The 21,543-nt window shown below is 39.9% G+C and overlaps 1 protein-coding gene and 1 pseudogene across 1 annotated transcript in view; one reads left to right on the forward strand and one right to left on the reverse strand.

The window, feature by feature from the left end:
* LOC124719978 (zinc finger protein 135-like) overlaps window positions 1-21,543 on the forward strand; it is a 65,818-nt gene that overhangs the window by 7,892 nt on the left and 36,383 nt on the right. The window contains exon 3 of the mRNA XM_047245201.1: window positions 17,266-17,346. Coding sequence (XP_047101157.1) covers window positions 17,266-17,346 — 81 coding nt within the window. The remainder of the gene's footprint in view (window positions 1-17,265; window positions 17,347-21,543) is intronic.
* LOC124720687 lies at window positions 9,046-9,163 on the reverse strand (annotated as a pseudogene).

Raw genomic sequence — 21,543 nt, forward strand, 5'->3', positions numbered from 1 at the left:
GTACAATCTCTGGTTCTTTCAGTTTATCCAGGTCCCATCTCCTTAAATTCCCACCTTTTTGCAGTTTCTTCAGTTTTAATCTACAGGTCATAACCAATAGATTGTGGTCAGAGTCCACATCTACCCCTGGAAATGTCTTACAATTTAAAACCTGGTTCCTAAATCTCTGTCTTACCATTATATAATCTATCTGATACCTTTTAGTATCTCCAGGGTTCTTCCATGTATACAATCTTCTTCCATGATTCTTAAACCAATTGTTAGCTATGATTATGTTGTGCTCTGTGCAAAATTCTACCAGGCGGCTTCTTCTTTCATTTCTTAGCCCCAATCCATATTCACCTACTATGTTTTCTTCTCTCCCTTTTCCTACACTCGAATTCCAGTCACCCATGACTATTAAATTTTTGTCTCCCTTCACTATCTGAATAATTTCTTTTATTTCATCATACATTTCTTCAATTTCTTCGTCATCTGCAGAGCTAGTTGGCATATAAACTTGTACTACTGTGGTAGGTGTGGGCTTCGTATCTATCTTGGCCACAGTAATGCGTTCAGTATGCTGTTTGTAGTAGCTTACCCGCATACCTATTTTGCTATTCATTATTAAACCTACTCCTGCTTTACCCCTATTTGATTTTGTGTTTATAACCCTGTAGTCACCTGACCAGAAGTCTTGTTCCTCCTGCCACCAAACTTCACTAATTCGCACTATATCTAACTTTAACCTATCCATTTCCCTTTTTAAATGTTCTAACCTACCTGCCCGATTAAGGGATCTGACATTCCATGCTCCGATCCGTAGAACGCCAGTTCTCTTTCTCCTGATAACGACATCCTCTTGAGTAGTCCCCGCCCGGAGATCCGAATGGGGGACTATTTTACCTCCGGAATATTTTACCCAAGAGGACCCCATCATCATTCAATCATACAGTAAAGCTGCATGCCCTCGGGAAAAATTACAGCTGTAGCTTCCCCTTGCTTTCAGCCGTTCGCAGTACCAGCACAGCAAGGCTGTTTTGGTTATTGTTACAAGGCCAGATCAGTCAATCACCCAGACTGTTGCCCTTGCAACTACTGAAAAGGCTGCTGCCCCTCTTCAGGAACCACACGTTTGTCTGGCCTCTCAACAGATACCGCTCCGTTGTGGTTGCAAATATGGTACGGCTATCTGTATCGCTGAGGCACGCAAGCCTCCCCAGCAACGGCAAGGTTCATGGTTCATGGGGGGGAAGTAATGGGTAAGACAAAGAAATTTATAAGGTGGTCTGCGTTCATTGCAGTGGTTGAAGATATGAAGATATGTTGTCCTTAATCAAGTAGCAATAGATGCTTGTGTTGCTAGTGGGCGATCTTGTTTTGTTTCATAGGTTTTTTGTACGATGTGATTTTATTTTGTTTTTATTCCAGTGTCAGTGGTAGTGTGTTTGTTACAGCTGTTTGGGTATATCAAAATTGATTATGATGCAAGTACTCGTGAATGTTGGGGTCTTTCTTATTAGTGTTTGGTAAATGTGGTCAGGCTGTGGTTGATAGGTATTATGGATTTTGATTTACCATTGTTCTTCATTAGGTTACATTTCTGATATTAGATATAAAATTAAGTTTTGGTTTGTTATACTGTGGACTTTGTTTTAGGTAGGTAGGAAAGTGAAGGTTTGGACAGTGGATTTGAGTGTTTGAATGTATTGCTTTTTGAGACTGCAGGCTCTGTTTTAGCTGCCATATAGGCCAATGAAATTATCGTTAGGGTCAGGTGGGGTAATTGGAAACAGTTTTGAGATGTCCTCACTATGATTTGAAGTAATTACTAGCTTGCTAAGTTTAAACTACTTACTTTTGTAATTTGGAGACATAATAGGCTGAAATACGAACTCTACTCTTGGATTCATTAATTTATTGATTCTAACTGACATCATTATAAGTTTACATTTACTATTTGTCTCACAAAGTGTGGGATGGGTACGCATTTGCCAGCTGGGTTAACTTTAGAGCAACATTGCTCTATGAGTTATGAACATTTTCCTGAGTGATTAAAAATGTGTTACAATTTCCCCAACCAACAAATACTAAAAATTATAAAATGAACCATTTTTCAAAGAAATTTATTAAACATTTCAAAATAAGCAACGTCTTAAAGAAATTTATCAAATAGCATTAAAACTGAGGTGGTAAGTAATATACTCATTGTCAGCATATATAAACAGAATACACAAACACAAAAATGTATGGCTATGCTTTTCCTCCCAATTTGGTTGTAACAGAATCAAACACAAATTTGTCAAGAGGTTATAGTCTGTCAGGTAAACGACTCAGCTAGCACACTAAATGAATGTTATCTCTTACAGCCATTTCCAGTAATCTTAAACTGACATGGCTAGTGTGCCCATCAGATATCAAAACAGCATTTTGGTTGGGTAATTAGTGATTTGTGTGACATTTTTGTATATGAGGAATAAAAGCTGTAGTGAACCACTGACAAAACTTAGGCTCCTTCTTCCATCCAGTTTGTTTTGTTTGCCGATGATACAAACATTGCAATAAATAGCAAATCAAGTGTAGTCTTAGAAAGATCAGCCAATAAAATATTTGTGGACATTAATCACTGGTTCCTAGCCAATTTATTGTCACTAAACTTCGGAAAAAAAAAAAAAAAAAAAAGAAGATTTCATGCAGTTCAGAACTTGTAAGGGGTGTCCCAAGAGTATATGTCTAACATACGATGACAAGAAGATAGAAGAAGTGGACAGTGTTATATTCTTGGGATTACAGCTTGATAATAAATTCAACTGGGAGGAGCACACCACAGAACTGCTGAAGCGTCTTAACAAATCTCTGTTTGCAATGCGAATTTTGTCAGACATAGGGGATATAAAAATGAAAAAGCTGGCATACTATGCTTACTTTCATTATTTTTTGGGGTAATTCATCAAGCCAAGCTAAAGTTTTCCAGGCACAAAAACGTGCAGTGAGAGTTATATGTGGTGTGAACTCAAGAACATCCTGCAGAAGCCTGTTTAGGGAACTAGGGATACTAACTACTGCTTCCCAATATATTTATTCCTCAATGAAATTTGTCATTAAAGTATATCACTTTTTCAAACCAACAGCTCAATTCATGGAATCAATACTAGAAATAAGAATAATCTTCACGAGGATTTAAAGTCACTTAGTCTTGTACAAAAAGGTGTGCATTATTCAGGAACACACATTTTCAATAACTTGCCAGCAGCCATAAAAAGCTTAACAACCAATGAAATTCAGTTTAAGAGAAGCCTAAAGGATTTATTGGTGGCCAACTCCTCCTACTCCATTGATGAATTTCTTAGTAAAACCAACTGATTTGTATATAAGTACAACATAACTTCTGCACAATTTCAGTGGAGTAACGTGTTCATTGAAAATGTGTGTGTGTGTGTGTGTGTGTGTGTGTGAGTAAGTATAATCTAACTTCTGCACTATTTCAGTGCAGTTATGTGTTCATTGTAAATAATTATTACAGTAGTTGTATTACATGTTTATTTCCTTATAAATAAATAAAAAACTTTTTTATTTTAAATTCAGTGCATTAGCATTTGTAAAATGACTCTTAGTGTTCATTAAAAAATGACGATCATTCCGCTTGGGACCTGTGGATTGGTACATTAGCTTATTTGTTTTAGTTGTAAATATTTGTCATGTATTGTTGTTTTTCTGATGTGTGCCACATCCTGGAGGACCTCCTCACTACGGATCAATTGGAATGAAAGTAAATCTAATCTAATCTTTGAAGCAACCAAGTGTCCCCGGACAGGTATTACCCAAAGTCCACAGAGTCTGAACTGTGTTTAAATGATCAGTTGTGGCAAGTGTCATCTGCAGCAACACGGGCCAATATAGTTGTCGATTTCTTATCCCGTGGAAGAATATATATTTCGTCTTCCCCGAGAGCTTTTATCCTCGTTGGGTCACTCCCAAACCAAGACTCGTCACAACTGTAAGCAAAGCATTAGTTCACATTGTTTTGGCCTACAAATTTAATACAAATTATACATTCAGTGTAGAATGTATAAACTACAGATAGATCTCTAGCATTCTGTTGGGACTTTTGACAGTGCTCAGGTTTCTTCAGAGACATATAGGGATTGCGTTTTGTAAACCCACCCTCACCAGGATGACCCTACTTAAATGGAGTTCTGTTTAACATATTGTTGTAACAATGACCTAAGTTCCTCTCTATCGTATTCCCATTTCTGCGTGAGCAAATAAACAGTTGGCCAGTGTAGTCTCGGTATATCTAGAAAAATTTTGATGTCGCCTGAGGTCTAATTTATCCAGTGATACCCTCGGATCTAAAGAAGTAGGTAGAATAATATCATGTAAATCCTGTGTAAAGGGTCAGATTTAGCGTCTTTTTATTCTTTAATTCTGGGCTCACAGAAAAATATCAATTTCACCCTTTTATTGGGTGGCATATGACTAATTTTTGGACAGCAAAGGCTGCTTCTGCTTTTCTAAATGTGTTAACTTTATTTATAACATCTTGTATAGCCCTTGACCCATCATTTGCAGTGTAACTGCAGTCTGAACATTTTTTTTTTAAATTTTGGTTCTTGGCATTTTTCATAACTTCATATGGAAGAACACCATCCTATTTCTTTGCAATCTCCATTCAGTCTCTGTACCCAATTACCCCACTTTGTAAATTTTTGGGGGTAAATGTAAACAAGCAGTGGTTATTATTTAACTTGAAATTAAGTAATTTCGTTATTATAATCTCATTTGAGAATGATAAAATAACTTAATAAACCATAAATATACTCAACTTACAGATAGGGGAATAAATATAACTTTCTTTCTTCCAAAATCTGAAGCTAACAAACTATTAGACTCATCAACATAAAGAGCTCAACAACTGACAAAATTTAACAATAAAAAAGAGAGCAAAATGATGTCAGAATAAAAAGAGGTTGGCTGAAAACAATGCTGCCTACAATTACACCAAATGTCTCCCCAGCAAAATTTTATACCTGCACTTTCCAGTTACGCATAGTTTACAAATACCCCACCTGATCCTGTCTGGTTTTGGAGTTGTGTGTGCGCATTTCTTGGTATTGAGGCGTTTCTTATGAGGTATATAGGATAAGAGCAATTGGCGGTACAGTGTTTTTGTAGGTGGGTTCCTGGCACTGAAGGCTGCATTTGAGCTACATAGGTCAAGTGAAATTTGGAGTTTTTTGAGCTTACTGCCACATTTTAGTTTGCTATATTTTAATGGACCAAGCTTAAAGTTTACTTTTTCATATTCCTTTCAGTTCTTTCACAGATTCAAATTAAGCAGTAATTATGGCAAAAAGTATAATTATAAAAAAAGTGAGGTGAGTTCATGAACAATTTCACATGTAACTGACTTTTCTATGGAAAAATTGAAGTGCACAGTGGAACAAGTATTCAGCCAGGTAACCTACTAAATGTTCATTGTGAGGCAGTGAAAATTAGAATAGCGCCATCCTGTATCTGGTGGAATTTGTGTTTCTAATATGAAAATATGCAGTGTACATGTTTTCACATGTCAAAGATCTTTCCAAAACTCCCCCCCCCTCTCCCCCAGAAGTGCTGGGACATTGTGTGTTGAGGTATGAACCCTTTACCACTAAAAGGATTGAGAAGTTTGATAGGTTTGAGAGAAATTATATTACCACTTAACAAGGAAGAATGTATTTTCACCCAGGAAAGAGTGTATTTTAACCTGGCCAAAAGTGTATTTTTAAAAGGGAAGTCCGTGAAAAATGTAGAAATTTTATTTCCTTGTCCACGTATACACTCAGTGTCAAGTCTTTTGCGTCTATGTTGAAACAACTTGTGCAAAATGTCAGTGTTAGCACTCAGACTAAGACAGCTGAGCAGGGCACATCTACCTGCACCTGTAAATTCAACTAAGTGCATGCTCTGCTGGTCCCGCAGCCCAATCTTCCTACTGCTGAAACTTTGAAGGTTGCCAAATGTAATGTTGGCCTAATTAGCAGACTCTCACGGCAGATGTGAAAGAGATCCAGCAGTGTGTTTGTATTACATTGGCGCTACCACATTTTCCAAAATCTGAGCTATGGATGAAGGCCAAATGGCCTAAGCAATCCGCTCTGAAGCTGTTGTCGTCTGGTGGATCTGACAATGATCATACCATCACTGGTATGGATGTCAGTGTTTGCCAGAGGGAGCCAGCAAGTCCTTAAAGTGCCCCTCCACCACCCTCACCCCTCCGTTGCAGTCTTACCACTACAGCTTAAAGAGAATGGGAAAGAAAGAGGAAAACTTCAGTGTTTAAAATGGCTTCTTATTGCAATGAACTTGAATGGTTTTGGGACACACATGGAGGAACTGTGTCCGTTAACTGAGGGTAGACCAATGTGTGTCTGTCTTCAAGTGTGACATTTTAAATTCTCTGATGCTCCTGAGCTATTATTACATTCTCCACAACAAGGATGACCTCAGTGCAGAGACTGGTAAAAGAGGAGTGGCCATGTCAACAACACCTACCAGTCCTCGCTTCTCTCCTTCACAACTGGCCTGCGAGCAGTTGCTGTATTGGTCCATGTTCATCATCAGTTGACAGTATGTTCACTTTACTTGCCCACACATGAGATGTTAGGTGAAGAGGCTCTCCATGATCTCAGCTCCCCCAGCCCTTCATCCTGTGTGGCAATTTTAATGTACGTGTACTTGACATTGCAAACAATACTGTTGTACAAACATCCGCAGCTGACCATTATACTAGAGTTTCTGTGCTCCTATGAGCACAGAACCCTGCCTAGGACAGAACACCGCGCCTAGTACACGTCCACTGTGGTGCTCGGGACCCATAGCACAGTTGCGACACCTGATGATGGGCCTATGAGAGCCCAAAACCAGTTGTGATAACAAAAGAAATTTACAACTGAAGAACAGGGTTCTGCACTCATATGTTGCACACCATGCTTAGTACACGTCCACTGCGGTGCTCAGGAGCCACAGTACAGTTGTGACACCTGAGGAGGGGCTTATGAGAGCCTGAAACCGGTCGTGATAATAAAACCTCTAGTATTTGACATTGATGTGTTGTAGAATCTTAGATCATATTCTGAGCTCAAACGTTTTGAGATACTGTGAACAGAATGACGTCCTCAATCCCAGCCAGCATGGATTCGGAAAACATTGATCATGTGAAACCCAAATCCCACTTATTCTCACATGACATACTGAAAGCATGGATCGAGGCAGTCGGGTAGATGCAGTATTTCTTGACTTTCGAAAAGCATTTGACTTGGCATCACGCCTATGCTTATTGTCAGAAGTATGATCAGACGGGGTATCGAGTGAAATTTGTGACTGGATTGGGGAGTTTATGGTAGGGAGGATGCAGCATGTTGTCTAGGATGGAGAGTCATCATCAGATGCAGAAGTAACTTCAGGTGTGCCCTAGGGATGTGTGTTGGGACCCTTGCTATTCATGTTGTATATTAATGACCTTGCAGACAACATTAACAGTAACCTCAGATTTTTTGCAGATAATGAAGTTTATAATGAAGTACTGTCAGAAAGGAGCTGCATAAATATTCAGTCAGATCTTGATCATGTTTGAAAGTGGTGCAGAGATTGGCAATTTGGTTAAAATGTTCAGAAATGTAAAACTGTGCACTTAACAAAATAGATAAAGGCACATGCTAAGACGATAACATCAGTGAGTTATAATTGGAATTGGCCAACTTGTACAAATACTGGGGTGTAACACTTTGTAGGGATATGAAATAGTGTGATCACATAGACACAGTTGTGAATAAAGCAGCTGGTAGACTTAAGTTTATTGGTAGAATACTGGGGAAGTGCAACCAGTCCACAAAGGAGATTGCTTGCAAATTACTTGTGCAACTGGTTCTAGAATGTTACTCGTGTGTGGGACCTGTACCAAACAGGAGTAACAGGGGAAATTTAACATGTACAAAGAAGGGCAGCATGAATGGATACAGGTTGGTTTGTTCTGAGGGAGAGTTTTACAGAGATACTGAAGGAACTAAACTGGCAGACTCTTGAAGATAGATGTAAACTGTCCCAGGAAAATCTATTTACAAAGTTTCAAGAACCGGTGTTAAATGATGACTTTAGGAATGTACTACATTTGGTCACATAGGGATCGTGGGGACAAGATTAGAATAATTACTGCACACACACAGAGGCATTCAAACAATAATTCTTTCCACACTACCTACGTGAATGGAACAGGAAGAAACTGTAATAACTGTTACAATGGGATGTACCCTCTGCCATGCACTTAAAGGCACTTTGCAGAATATAGATGTAGATGTTGATGTTGGTGTAGGATGTGCTTTTGGGCTCTGCAACTATCTGCCCTAGGGGTAGAGCAATCAAAAGTCTCGTCTCGTCCTCACGTGCACGTTTGTCGGACATGGGGCAGGACATGTGCTTTGGCACTGCGTCAGGGTCGCTCAATGCCATCGATTTCTCAGCCGGCTCTCCAGGCCCTGCACACACCAGTCGATGAGAAGTGGTCGGTTAATTGCACTCGAGTCACCACTTCCCGATTTGGATTCACTTGCCAATCAGAGTAGTGCCTGAAAGACATCAGCCACAATGGATACTTCCCAGGGCAGATTGGATGCTAGTTCGCTGTGTGGAATAGGTGGATCGAATTACCTGTATAACCCGTCACTCCACTGAAGTGTGCATTCCACAGTCTTCATGTCTGTTGAAAAGGCCAGCTATCCTTTGTGGAGTGATGAATACGACATTGCGATCTGGTCCAGGTGGGTGGCTGTGCATCAGTTCAAATGGTGGTTAGTCGGAGAGAATCCTGTAGCCTTTAGGGTAGTGAGGACAAAATGTTGCCCAATTATTAAAGCATTCTGTCTTCAGGCCGCCGTGTCTTCCTCAGCTAAGGGTGCAGATAGGAGGGGCGTGTGCTCAGCACACTGCTCTCCCAGTTGTTACGATGGTTTTCTTTGACCGGAGCTGCTACTGTTCGGTCAAGTAGCTCCTCAATTGGCATCACGAGGCCAAGTGCACCCTGAAAAATGGCAACAGCGCATGGCGGCCTGGATGGTCACCAATCCAAGTGCCAGCCACACCCGACAGTGCTTAACTTCGGTGATCTGACGAGAACCGGTGTATCCACTGCGGCAAGGCTGTTGCCTTGCCCAATTATTAGGGAGAGCAAAAAGAGATTGTGACAAAACTTTCTGTCCATGATAAACTGTTCCACTAAAAGCACAGTTGTAAGAGAGGCCATACACAACTAGCTCTTTACTCACGTGAAGTGTTGCGTGCTATTGATAAGAGATTTCAAATTGATTCGTTATTTTGAGATTTCCAGCAGGCCTCATGACACCATACCTCACAAGTGGCTTGTAATCAAGTTGCATGCTTATGGAATATCATCTCAGTTACGCGACTGGATTCGTGATTTCCTCTCGGAGAGGTCACGGTTCGTAGTAATTTGTGGAAAGTCATCGAGTAACATAGAAATGATTTCTGCCATTCCCCAAGGTAGTGTTATGGGTCCTCTGCTGTTTCTTATCTATATAAACAATTTAGGAGACCATCTGAGCAGCCGTCGTAGGTTGTTTGCATGTGATGCTGTCATTTATCATCTAGTAAAGTCGTCACAAGATGAAAACAAATTGCAACACAAATTAGAAAAGATATCTGTGTGGTGTGAAAATTGGCAACTGAGCCTAAATAATGAAAAGTGTGAGCTCATCCACATTAACGCTAAAAGGAATCCATGAATCTTTGAGTACATGATAAATAAGTCAAATCTAAACGCTATATATACAACTAAATACCAAGGAATTACATTTACTTAAATTGGAAAGAACACACAGAAAATGCTGAAGGGAAGGCAAACCAAAGCATGCATTTTATTAGCAGAAAACTTAGAAGATGCAGCAGATCTACTAAAGAGGCTGCCTACATTAGGCTTCTCCATCCTCTTTTGGAGATCCTTACCAAATAGGGTTAATGGAGTATATCGAAGAAAATTCAAAGAAGAGCAGCACATTTTGTATTATCGAGAAATAAGGGAGACAGTGCCTCTGACATAATAATTAAAACGAAGGAGTTTCTCATTGCGGTGGGGTTTTCTCGAGAAATTTGAATACCCAACTTCCTCCTCCGAATGCAAAAATATTTTGTTGACACCAGCCTACATAGGGAGAAATGGTCATCATAATAAAATGAGAGAAATCAGAGTTCGCACAGAAAATATGGATGTTCGTTCCCCGCGCAGTGTTAGAGGGTGGAATAATACAGAATTGTCATGAAAGTGGCTCGATGAATGCCCTGCTAGGCACTTAAGTGTGATTTGCAGAGTGGCCACGTAGATGTAGATGTAGATGAGGAGTATTTCTGGGAGAGGAGGGTCATACCCGGTGGGTGCTGTTATGGGGAGTGGAAGTCTCCAAATAACATCGTGAGACATTTTCCAGAGTATGACATCGGAAGTTCACTGAGGCTTTTTGCGGATGATGTTGTGGTATATTGAGACGTTGTAACAATGTAAAATTGTATTGAAATGCAGGAGGATCTGCAGCGAATTGACGCATGGTGCAGGGAATGGCAATTGAATCTCAATGTAGACAAGTGTAATGTGCTTCGAATACATAGAAAGAAAGATCCCTTATCATTTATCTACAATATAGCAGATCAGCAACTGGAAGCAGTTAATTCCATAAATTATCTGGGAGTACGCATTAGGAGTGATTTAAAATGGAATGATCATATAAAGTTGATCGTAGGTAAAGCAGATGGCAGACTGAGATTCATTGGAAGAATCCGAAGGAAATGCAATCCGAAAACAAAGGAAGTAGGTTACAGTACGCTTGTTCGCCCACTGCTCGAATACTGCTCAGCAGTGTGGAATCCGTACCAGATAGGGTTGATAGAAGAGATAGAGAAGATCCAACGGAGAGCAGTGCGCTTCGTTACAGGATCATTCAGTAATCGCGAAAGCGTTACGGAGATGATAGACAAACTCCAGTGGAAGACTCTGCAGGGGAGACGCTCAGTAGCTCGGTACAGGCTTTTGTCGAAGTTTTGAGAACATACCTTCACCGAGGAATCAAGCAGTATATTGCTTCCTCCTACGTATATCTTGCGAAGAGACCATGAGGATAAAATCAGAGAGATTAGAGCCCACACGGAGGCGTACCGACAATCCTTCTTTCCACAAACAATACGAGACTGGAATAGAAGGGAGAACCGATAGAGGTACTCGAGGTACCCTCCGCCACACACCGTCAGGTGGCTTGCAGAGTATGGATGTAGATGTAGGTGTAGATTTTGCCACAGTAACCGCCAATGCCCATCAGGATGCAGCTTACTGGCGCCACAGAGTGGCTGCTGATGGAAGCAGTTGGGACTTAAGTTCCACCACTGATGAAGAATACAACTGCCCGTTTCCATGTGGTAGCTAGATTCTGCACTGCCTGCAGCTCACGACATGTCCCCTGGCCACAATTGGATCCATTATATTATCCTACTACACCTCTTGGGGCGAAGCAAAGAAATTCTCACCATTTTAAGTCTCGTTTTGGCATCGGTCACTTTCCCGACTTGCAGCAAGTGGTAGTTTTAATTCCTCTTTAAAACCTGGGTATGACCACTCTTACCCAATGTAAGGCCGCTTCATTCACCTGTCCTAATATCTTTTGGGTATGACAAAATTTTGGCAGTAGTCCTCTGCCTAGAGTATCAAAATTTGGACAAAGCGAAGAAGGAGTTGCTGAATCAATCACGCTTAGCTTTATGATGTTGAAGTATTGATGATAATCTCCCAGGTTGCTTCTTCTTCTTCTTCTACTTGTGTAAGCTTGTAAGAATAGGTTCTTGTAGCAGGTTTATGTTTGATGTTTGTCTTTAAATAAATAGTCTTCAGCACGATGTCATTTTCTGCCAGATGGTTTAATTCCAGATTTTGATACACTTTCACGACAGATTACAATATTCATGTAATACTAGTGATGACAACAGTTTATAGAACAACCGTTAACACACATTTGTTTCCTAGCATCCCTGACAACAAAGTGCGTCATGTGCATCGATACGTCAAAGACCTCGTAAACCTCCAGGTTCAGGCTGGAGTTGTTATTCTGATTTTAGGTTACATGCTTTTGAGACAGGTTAGTGCCATTACAAAAACTAGAAAAATGTGAAACCTGTAGGTTGAGAATAACTCAAACAGTAACTATTAGTAATTATTTATGGGCATATGATGTTTTTATTGTGTTAACAATGGTATATTTAATTTGGTATGGGTGTGTTTTCCACACTAATTGTCAGACAGGTGTTTGGAATTTTATGTTCTTCTACGAATAGGTTACATCTGTTTTATGTTCCCTATCAGGATTTACAAATAATAAAAGTAATTTTGGAGTGGACAGTTCTGCGAATCAACTATGCTTTTGAATTCAAATTTTATGACGCAATTTTCATATTTCAAATTTGCCTATTTTCTATTTGGTGTAGAACTGACAAAATCTAAGAAGCATTTCAGTCTCTCTCTCTAAGTTTTTGGATAAGTTCCAAAAGGTGACTTAATTAATAATGTAATATTATTGCATCAGTTGTAACTTTTGTCTTTTGGTTTGTTACTGAAATTAACATTGCTATTTCTGTGATGTTAATGCTTAGAGGTTTGTTTACATGTACTAAGAATTTTTTGTGGTTCAAAATGCGTTTTTTCTCAAAACTCGTGTAGTTGCAAATTTGGTTGTAATCCTACATTGAAGCTAATTTTTGATAATCTTTAACATCCATGTTATATTTCTTGTATATAGAATTTATAGGAGGCCAACAGATGTTATCTGTTGAAATATTGTTTGAACAGATTAAGTGGGAAGACCTACCTCTCCTGAAGATCATGAAGATGAACTAGAAAGCTTTAATGAATCTACCAATACCATATCCATAACGTTATACTGGGTAGTTATTGTAGTGTTGCCCTCACTAGCTCTGTGGGGAATAACTCGTAGCAGACAGTCAATCTCTGCCTTGTCTTGATGTTGGAATACAGGTAGCTCCTTAGTCACTTTCAGTGTGGGTTCAGCATGTATCATTCCACTTTTGATAACCTGGCCTTCCTGGAAGTAGCTATACAACAGGCGTCATCTTCTGGGTATATTTTTTGACATCGTGGAGCCCTACGGTACTACTCAGAGGCTTCTTGTCGTCAGGCAGCTCCACAAATGGGGTTTTCAGGGATATTTTCATTCAGTCCTTGCTGTTGCCACACTATTTTCGATGTCGAGTCCTCTCTGACTGCTTTGAGAAGCAGACTGGTGTCCCTCCAGGTGGTGTTTTAAGTGTGACTGTCTTTGCTGTATCTATCATAGTATTAAGTCAGTTGTTGAATGCCCTGTCCACTGCTCCTTGTTTGTGGATGATTCTGTTGTTATTCCTCTTCAGGGTCTGCAACAACATCATGTCAGTTGCAACTATCTCTTAGACGGTTGGGCAGAGAACAGACATTATAAGTATTCAACTGAGAAGTCTGTGTGCACTCTTTTTAACTGTTCCCATTCTGTTTTAAACTTCCCTGAGTCGAGAATGAGAAATACTGTTCTCGATTTTAAAGACACGGTGAAGTGTCTGGTAAAGTGTTTTTCGACCCTCTTTTTGTGTGTTTGGTGCTGAGTCAGTACACTGGCATTTGATCTATCATCCAATGTATCGTGTGTCAGTTTACCTTTAATGTAACTCGGTCGCTGTTACTTATCTTCTTTATGTAGAGGTCCTGCAAAGAAGTATCTCTGTAGAGTCATGCGTAGCCCTTGAAAGACTTGAACTCTTTTTATTTATAGCTGGTATTGGTGGAAGGAAAAACAAGAACTAATCTAATTATGAAATGGCATCAACAGTTCATCATTTACTGTCTTGTATAATTTTTTTTTCAGATCACAATTACTTCATGTCTTGGAGCAGATACAGTGTAATTCAAACATAACATCCTCCTCAAGGGTTCGACAAGTAGTAGTTTTAAGTAAGTCACATTTCATTTTAGAGCTTCTTTTGTTCATTGCTGTTTTCATTCTCAGAGAGAATTTCTGCTCCTCGAGAGTCGAGACACTGCCGAGCTGTGATGTAAAAGGCCTTGCCCACACCAGGTGAAGACGCTTACTCGCCATCACACCTTGCCGATTACTCGAACCCCACACCTCTCTGTTCAACTCCTCACAAACTTGAAACAAAGCGACTGTGCACAGTATGTCTTTTGCGATTTACTCCCCACCTAATACTACTTTACTGTTTCATCAGTCATCTTTCCGTGTCGTAAACACGGAGTGGGAAATGCCATTTGTCCGACAGCATGTAACACCTCACTGGATCCCACATTTGACATGAAGATTATACGGTTGTCACATCTTAAGGACCGGAAAAGATGGTCCGTCAAAGCACTGAGTATTTTAAAATTACTTGGCCACAATTCACAAGGGCAGACAAGACTTGTCTGCTCTGATTTGACAGTGTCTTTGTGCGATCTCGGCTCAATTAGGGATGCCCGGTGCACGGGTCTGCGAGACCGTCTGTGTCGGATGAGGTGCACCATACCGAGTGGAGTGTCTGCATTGAGAATGCTGAGCTGCCACTTCACATCGGGAGACAGCTGCTCATTGTGTGCCAAGGATATAAAACACTGCCCACACCATATACGCCTGCATAACAAAATAAAACACATGCAGCCATCCTTTTGATGTTATTTGTTACATAGCTACCAGTTTCAGTAATTTGATTCAGCATCTTCAGGCATTAACTGATGCTGAGAGAGTGAACTGCAATCGTATACACGATCCCATCACTGGTCAACATCTATGAACTGGTTTCTGTAACTACTGTAACATTGATGATGTGTCTGCATCTGTCAACTGCCTGTTAGAGATGGGTATGGCCGCTTGTAACATTTTACAGCAAGGTTGGAGCAGATCTCCCAACTTGGCTCCTATAGAGACTCATAATTATTTTTGATTTGACAAATTGTACGAAAGATTGCACTCCCAATTTTACATTTCAATCTCTGTCTTTAACTCGGTTGGCGGTTGTAGATACTGCTGTTACAGTAGTCTACAGTAGTCAGGTCATAGAATCTCGGCCATTGACAGGATCGTGTATACAGTTGGAATTCAAAACTGTTAAGGCCTTTGTGGCCACTTGTTGATAACCTGCCTATTGGCTTCTGTCTCGGGTTCTTCAGCCAACGTTCATCTAATGATTTTACTGACGTTTCGCCAGCACGAGAGGCTGGCATTGTCAAAGCTTCACCCTCCCACCGGCAATGGAGGGTGAAGCTTTGACAATGCTAGCCACTCGTGCTGGCGAAATGTCAGTAAAATCATTAGATAAACGTCGGCCGAAGAACCCGAGACAGAAGCCAATAGGCAGTTCGTCAATTGGAATTCGCCCCCTCACCGTCAGTTAAGGTCTGAAGATAGTATTCCGAATTCCCAAACTGGCAGCTATATATAAATAACATCGAAATGACTGCTGCAGGTGTCCCACTTTATAACATTAAGTGAATTGCTGAAGTCCGTCAAACTTTCACTCAGAAGGATGGACATTCAGAATATACTGCTGCATACCCTACTGTTGCTCGGCCTCTGATGGAAAGGCTTTTTCGTAATCGGCAACAAACGATGAGGCCCTGTAGGATTTGTGTGAAGGATTGTTAGAGATGGGTACGGCTGGTTTTAACATTTTACAAGGTTGGAGCAGATCTCCCAACTTGGCTCCTATAGAGACTCATAATTATTTTTGATTTGACAAATTGTACGAAAGATTGCACTCCCAATTTTATATTTCAATCTGCCTAACATTTTAGCAAGGCATCACGGCTTTACGATTGTGTATACAGATACCTCCTGACGAGGGGTCACCCTCAGATATTCTGTTGTCTTTCCCAGTCATGTCTTCTGGATTCGCCTGTACTGTGTTTTCTGCAGAGCTCCGTGTGATCCTGAAGGCGTCGGATCAGATGAGGTGTCTGCAGCGCAAACAATTTGTCATCTGGTCTGATTCCCTCAGTGCCCTACTGCAGTTGTTGCTGCACACTTACTCGACCTATAAATTGGCGCAGCCTGTGCAGGACCTACTGTTCTTCCCACAGCACCGGGAGAAGGTGCTTACATTACATTAGTTAGGTTTACAAATTTCTAAGCCTAGGGGACTGATGACCTCAGATGTTAAGTCCCATATTGCTTAGAGCCATTTGAACCATTTTTTAGATCCTGATGCAGTTTGTAATTCCTGTGTGATGGTCTGGATAGATTTCTGCCTATTATTCATTATGACCCTCTTCCAACTGTCAGCAGTCTCTGTCAGTCAACAGACGAGGTCGGCCTGGACGCTTTTGTGCTGTACATGTCTCTTCATGTTTCCACTTCACTATCACGTCGGAAACAGTGGGGCTAGGGGTGTTTAGGAGAGTGGAAATCTCGTGTACAGATGTATGACATAAGTGACACCCAATCACCTGACGACGTGCGAAGTCCGTGAGTTCCACGGAGTGCCCCATTCTGCTCTCTCACGATGTCTAATGGCTACTGAGGTCGCTGATATGGAGTACCGGGCAGTAGGTGGCAGTACAATGCACCTAATACGAAAAATGTATATCTTTGGGGTGTCTGGATACTTTTGATCACATAGTGTATTTTGTTTTCACATCCTCAGAAATTGGTACATCAAGGTATTTACATAAGTTGTCAGATTCCAATTGTTACTCATTAATATTGTTGTCTTAGGATACTAGCTTTTTGCATTTTATGAAGTGCACAGTTTTATGTTTCTGAACATTGAAACTAGTTGACAATATTTGCATCTCTTTGATATGTTTTTAGGACTGACTGAATATTTGTGCGGCTTTATTCAGACATTAGGTCCTGCTTCATTATAGATTAGTGCATCGTCTGAGAAAAGTCTGTGGTTACTATTAGTATTGTTTGCAAGGTCATTAATATACAACATGAACAGCAAGAATGCCAACACACTTCCCTCAGGCACACCTAAAGTTACTTCTATGTCTATCTCCAATCTGCATCTCACTTACCGAGTAAGTCTCAGTACGCTTACAAACTTCGCACGATATTCATGCATACGTGTAAGACATGAAGTGTATTTGTTAGTAGTTTTGCTGCACTTTACCACTGTGTGACTGATTTGGAGATGAAGTTAGTTTTACATTGCAGTTTTCAAAGTGAGATATCTTAATTTTTTGTGTTTCATTACAGCAAGTTATGTCTTTTGCAGGCACCCAAATGCTTCACAGCTGCGAAAGTACGCAGCAAGTGTGCTGCTAAATTACCGGTCTCGGAAGTGACAGAAACTCCGGTAAGTGCCACATTCCTGTTACTACTTTGAGGCAAAGAAAGAGAAAGAAAGAAGCCAGTGTGATTTTCACGCACTCTGCTTACATCTGCCACTTATTAGTCTCTTGTATCCTAAGTACCACTCCTCACATATCAGGTACTCACCACCACTCCACAACTGCAATACCAGATCGGACACATCCAGCATCTCGACTGTACCAACTCTTTCCACACCACCTCCTCCTCTCCCGCCATACGACCGTGGAAAAAATCTCCAGTAACCTGCGTCTTATACAAAACCACTATACATTTTAGTGTAGAGTAAATCTTTATCTGTTTGTCTTCTCACTTTTTGTTCCTTTTTCTATCAAACAAATAGGTTTTTGAGAAGGGTTCTATGTTGAGCAAACACAATTTTTTCTCCAATTTCACCTGAACGTGTTTCACTGAAGATCACCACCACTTGGTTCACTTTATTTTTAATCAAAACAAAGAGTAAAATTCCCAACTGGTACACGTAAAACAGTATGGTGCAGCAGTGGAATATTTTATAAACCATTGAAAGCTTACTGACACTGTTCTGCTCATAGAAAGTCTCACAATTTATTTTCTTTAATATTGTGGAAGCAGTAGATTGCTACTCACTATATAGAGGAGATACTGACTAATAGAACTCTTTATTTTGTGCCTCTCCGTGACACTGTACCACCTCTGTATAGTGAGTAGCAGTCTATCTTGTGCCTCTCTGTGACTTGTATCTCCTCTATACAGGATGTCCCATTTATCTTGACCACCCTAAATAACTGTTTGTCCAGATGCAAATTAGAAAATGTTTCAAGCAAATATTCTTTAGCTGTCACGGGGACATTAATCAGCACGATTGCCTTTGTTACAGCTTCATTTTTTTTACAAATATATGAACAGCAGTATGACTTTTTTAAATGGTACCCTGTATTTTTTATTCAGTAATTCATTTCCTCTCCTAAAGACTTATTCAAAAATGTATCACAGTGTACCATTCACTGAAACACAACGTTATTAATTACATAACACAACATTGACTTTGAGCCCAGGATCACAAACTCATCCACTTGCTGGAGTTGTCAAAAAACAAATGAAAACCAAGTAAAAACATAACACAAAATTGACTTTGACTCTCCTGTACTGTTTCCCAGGAGTAGAACATTCAAAGGTGCTCAAAGTGGTGACCCTCAACACCGATACACTGGTGCACTCGTTGAATGAATGAATGAATGAATGAATGAATGAATGAATGAATGAATTATTTACTGCTCCCAGTGTTGCCTGCTGAAGAGAATTACAAGCAAGCACGATACGTTCCTGCATGTCCTCTGGAGTTGTTGGAATATCGCGATAGACAACGTCTTTAATGCATCCCCAAAGAAAAAAGTCCACAGGATTTAAATCAGGGGACCTAGCAGGCTAATTAACTGTTCCTCCTCGACCGATCCATCTGGCAGGATACCTTCTGTTCAGAACACGACATGCACGCAAGGCATTATGTGCTGGACATTCATCGTGTTGATACCACATAAGCATTTTGATTCTTAGTGCCACTTCAGCCAGAAGAGGAGGACGAATTAGTCCAGGAAGTTGGCATATACTGTGCCATTTAGACTACCATTGATGAAATAAGGGCCAACAGTTGTAGTACCAAGCATCCCTCACCAGATGTTAACTCTCCATTGACGCTGTTGTCTCACCTGTCTGAGCCATCGTGGATTGTCGCTGGACCAATAATGCGTGTTCCTTGTATTTACCTGTGCTTTGTTTGAGAAGTAACATTCATTGGTAAATAGAACACTGGAGAAGAAGCTCAGGTTGCCGAGGATTTGCTGCTGTGTCCACTGACAGAACTGTACACGATTATGGAAATCATTCACATGCAATTCTTGATGGAGGTGTACATGGTAAGGATGGAATCGGTGATGTGTAAGAATACGATGTATACTGGTTTTAGGAATGCCAGTCTTGTGTTCAAGCTGTCGTGTGCTCACATGTGGATTCATAGAAATGGAAGCAAGAACAGTAACTTTGGGAGCTTCATCTGTGCGAGTGCTACAACGATTGCGTTGTTGTAGGTTGAAACTTCCCATTTCCTGAAGCGTCACAACAAGACAAGAAAACATCTGTCGGGAAGGTGGGTTCTTGACAGGATATTACTATCTGTAGAGTTCCACTGCCTGTGTAGCATTTCGCCTACCTTCAACAACAACAATAAAAGAAACATTGCCGATGCAGTTTGTAAGGAGGACAGCCTTTACTGTATGCCTACTCTACACAACAGTATTTAAAAGGACTAAACTGCTGTAGTAAATGTATGTGTACGTAAGAAAACAGTATTACAATTACCGTTCTGCTAACATTCCCCATAGATGAGTAGCATTTCTTCCTTCTCTTCATTGGTGTACATTCTACTCACACAACTCTTCAACTCACAATGGTTTATGGAATGACGGGTGTGAGCTCTACTTATGTTTACATTTGTCCTCTGTCAATGTCAGGATGTGGATGTGTTCCATTGTCCCGAGTTCGTGCACTAAGTACTGGGAGTGTCAGCGTCAGTGTCAGTGGTGTGTTATGTTATTAATTAACATTGTGTTTCAGTGAATTGTACACTGTGATACGTTTTTGAATAAGTCTTCTAGGAGAGGAAATTAATTACCGAATAAAAAATACAGGGTGCCATTCAAAGAAATCATACTGCTGTTCATATCTTTGTAAAGAACAAAACTACAATGAAGGCAATCATGCTGATTGGTGTCCCCCTGACAGCTAAAAACATTTGCTTGAAACATTTTGTAATTTGCATCTGGACAAACAGTTATTTAGGGTCGTCAAGATAAATGGGACACCCTGCATAATGAGCAGTAGTCTGTCCTCTTCTAACAATGGAAAATCCAGGATGGAATGATGACAGGCTCGTGAAAAGGGTAGTTGCTACTCACCATATAGCAGAGATGCTGAGTCACAGATAGAAACAACAAAAAAACTACAGTTTTTTGTAATGCCTATCTGCTACTCAGCATATCCACTATTTGGTGAGTAGGAACTATCCTTGTCATAATATTGACGTTAATCCGTCCTTCTCATAACATTGTCGTTATTCCATCCTGGATTTTCCATTGTTTCATTCATTTTCTTTGGTCATCCTCCTATTAGTGCAACTGATAGACATTTGTTAAAGAAAATATACAACACAGGATGAACTGATGTTTGGTCTCATCATGCATATTGATGCACAATTTCTTCATTTGAAGATTAGCTTTGGTATATGTAGGACTCTCAATATGATACACAGATCAGCAGTTTACACTAATTAACAAACATTCTCACAATTCATTGGTGACGAACCGACATAATACTTCTCACCAGTCTGATATGCCAAGGAGCTTTACAATTTAAACAATCCAGTGCTACCTGACTAAGAAATACAACTTTTGATAATGGAGAAACATGGCAAGTAATCACTTCAGTTAGTGAGCAGGAACTGAACAACATAGTAATGTTATATTACTGTTTCCAAACAATTGTTAACTGAGGCCCTTGCGCATCATGCATATTTATAGACTTACAGGAATCACGAAACAGTAAAATATGTGCTTCTTAAATGTTAAGAAACATAGTTGTAGACTTAGGAAATAGCCAAAGTATAGGTACTATTTTGTGGGAGAGCAAAATTAACATGATGATGATCCCCAAAGTTAAGTAGTAAAATATCAATAAACTGAAATTTTCTAGTCTGAATAATTAACAGACTAACAAGTTATTTTAGTGAAATTGGTCTTTTTTGTAATGAGAAAAACTGGGGCTATGAAACTGGTACTGAATTTGGGAAAGAAGTAAAGTTTAAAGTTTGAAGATTCTGAAACATGATACTTGTTAATAAAAATAACTTTTGAAATATGAAGGCTTTTAAAAAAACGTAAAACATTAAATGAAAAGAGGAGAATGAGAGCTTTCAAATCAGCTACATCAATTTAGAAACAAACAAGTCTTACTCATTGAAAATTTTACTTCAAGAATGATTGTATGTGTGGTAATTCATGAACATTCCCTTAAAAATATTTCTAGGTGAACTAATCGCAAGAGTATACTGAATAATTTACATAGTAAATAAAAAGTTTTGAGAATTCTTTCTTAAATAAGAATTGGATATTTTGAGAAACTATTGAATATGTGACACAGTTTGTGTTGG

Source organism: Schistocerca piceifrons, chromosome 11 (genome assembly GCF_021461385.2).
Source record: "Schistocerca piceifrons isolate TAMUIC-IGC-003096 chromosome 11, iqSchPice1.1, whole genome shotgun sequence".
Classification (NCBI taxonomy): Eukaryota; Metazoa; Arthropoda; class Insecta; order Orthoptera; family Acrididae; genus Schistocerca; species Schistocerca piceifrons.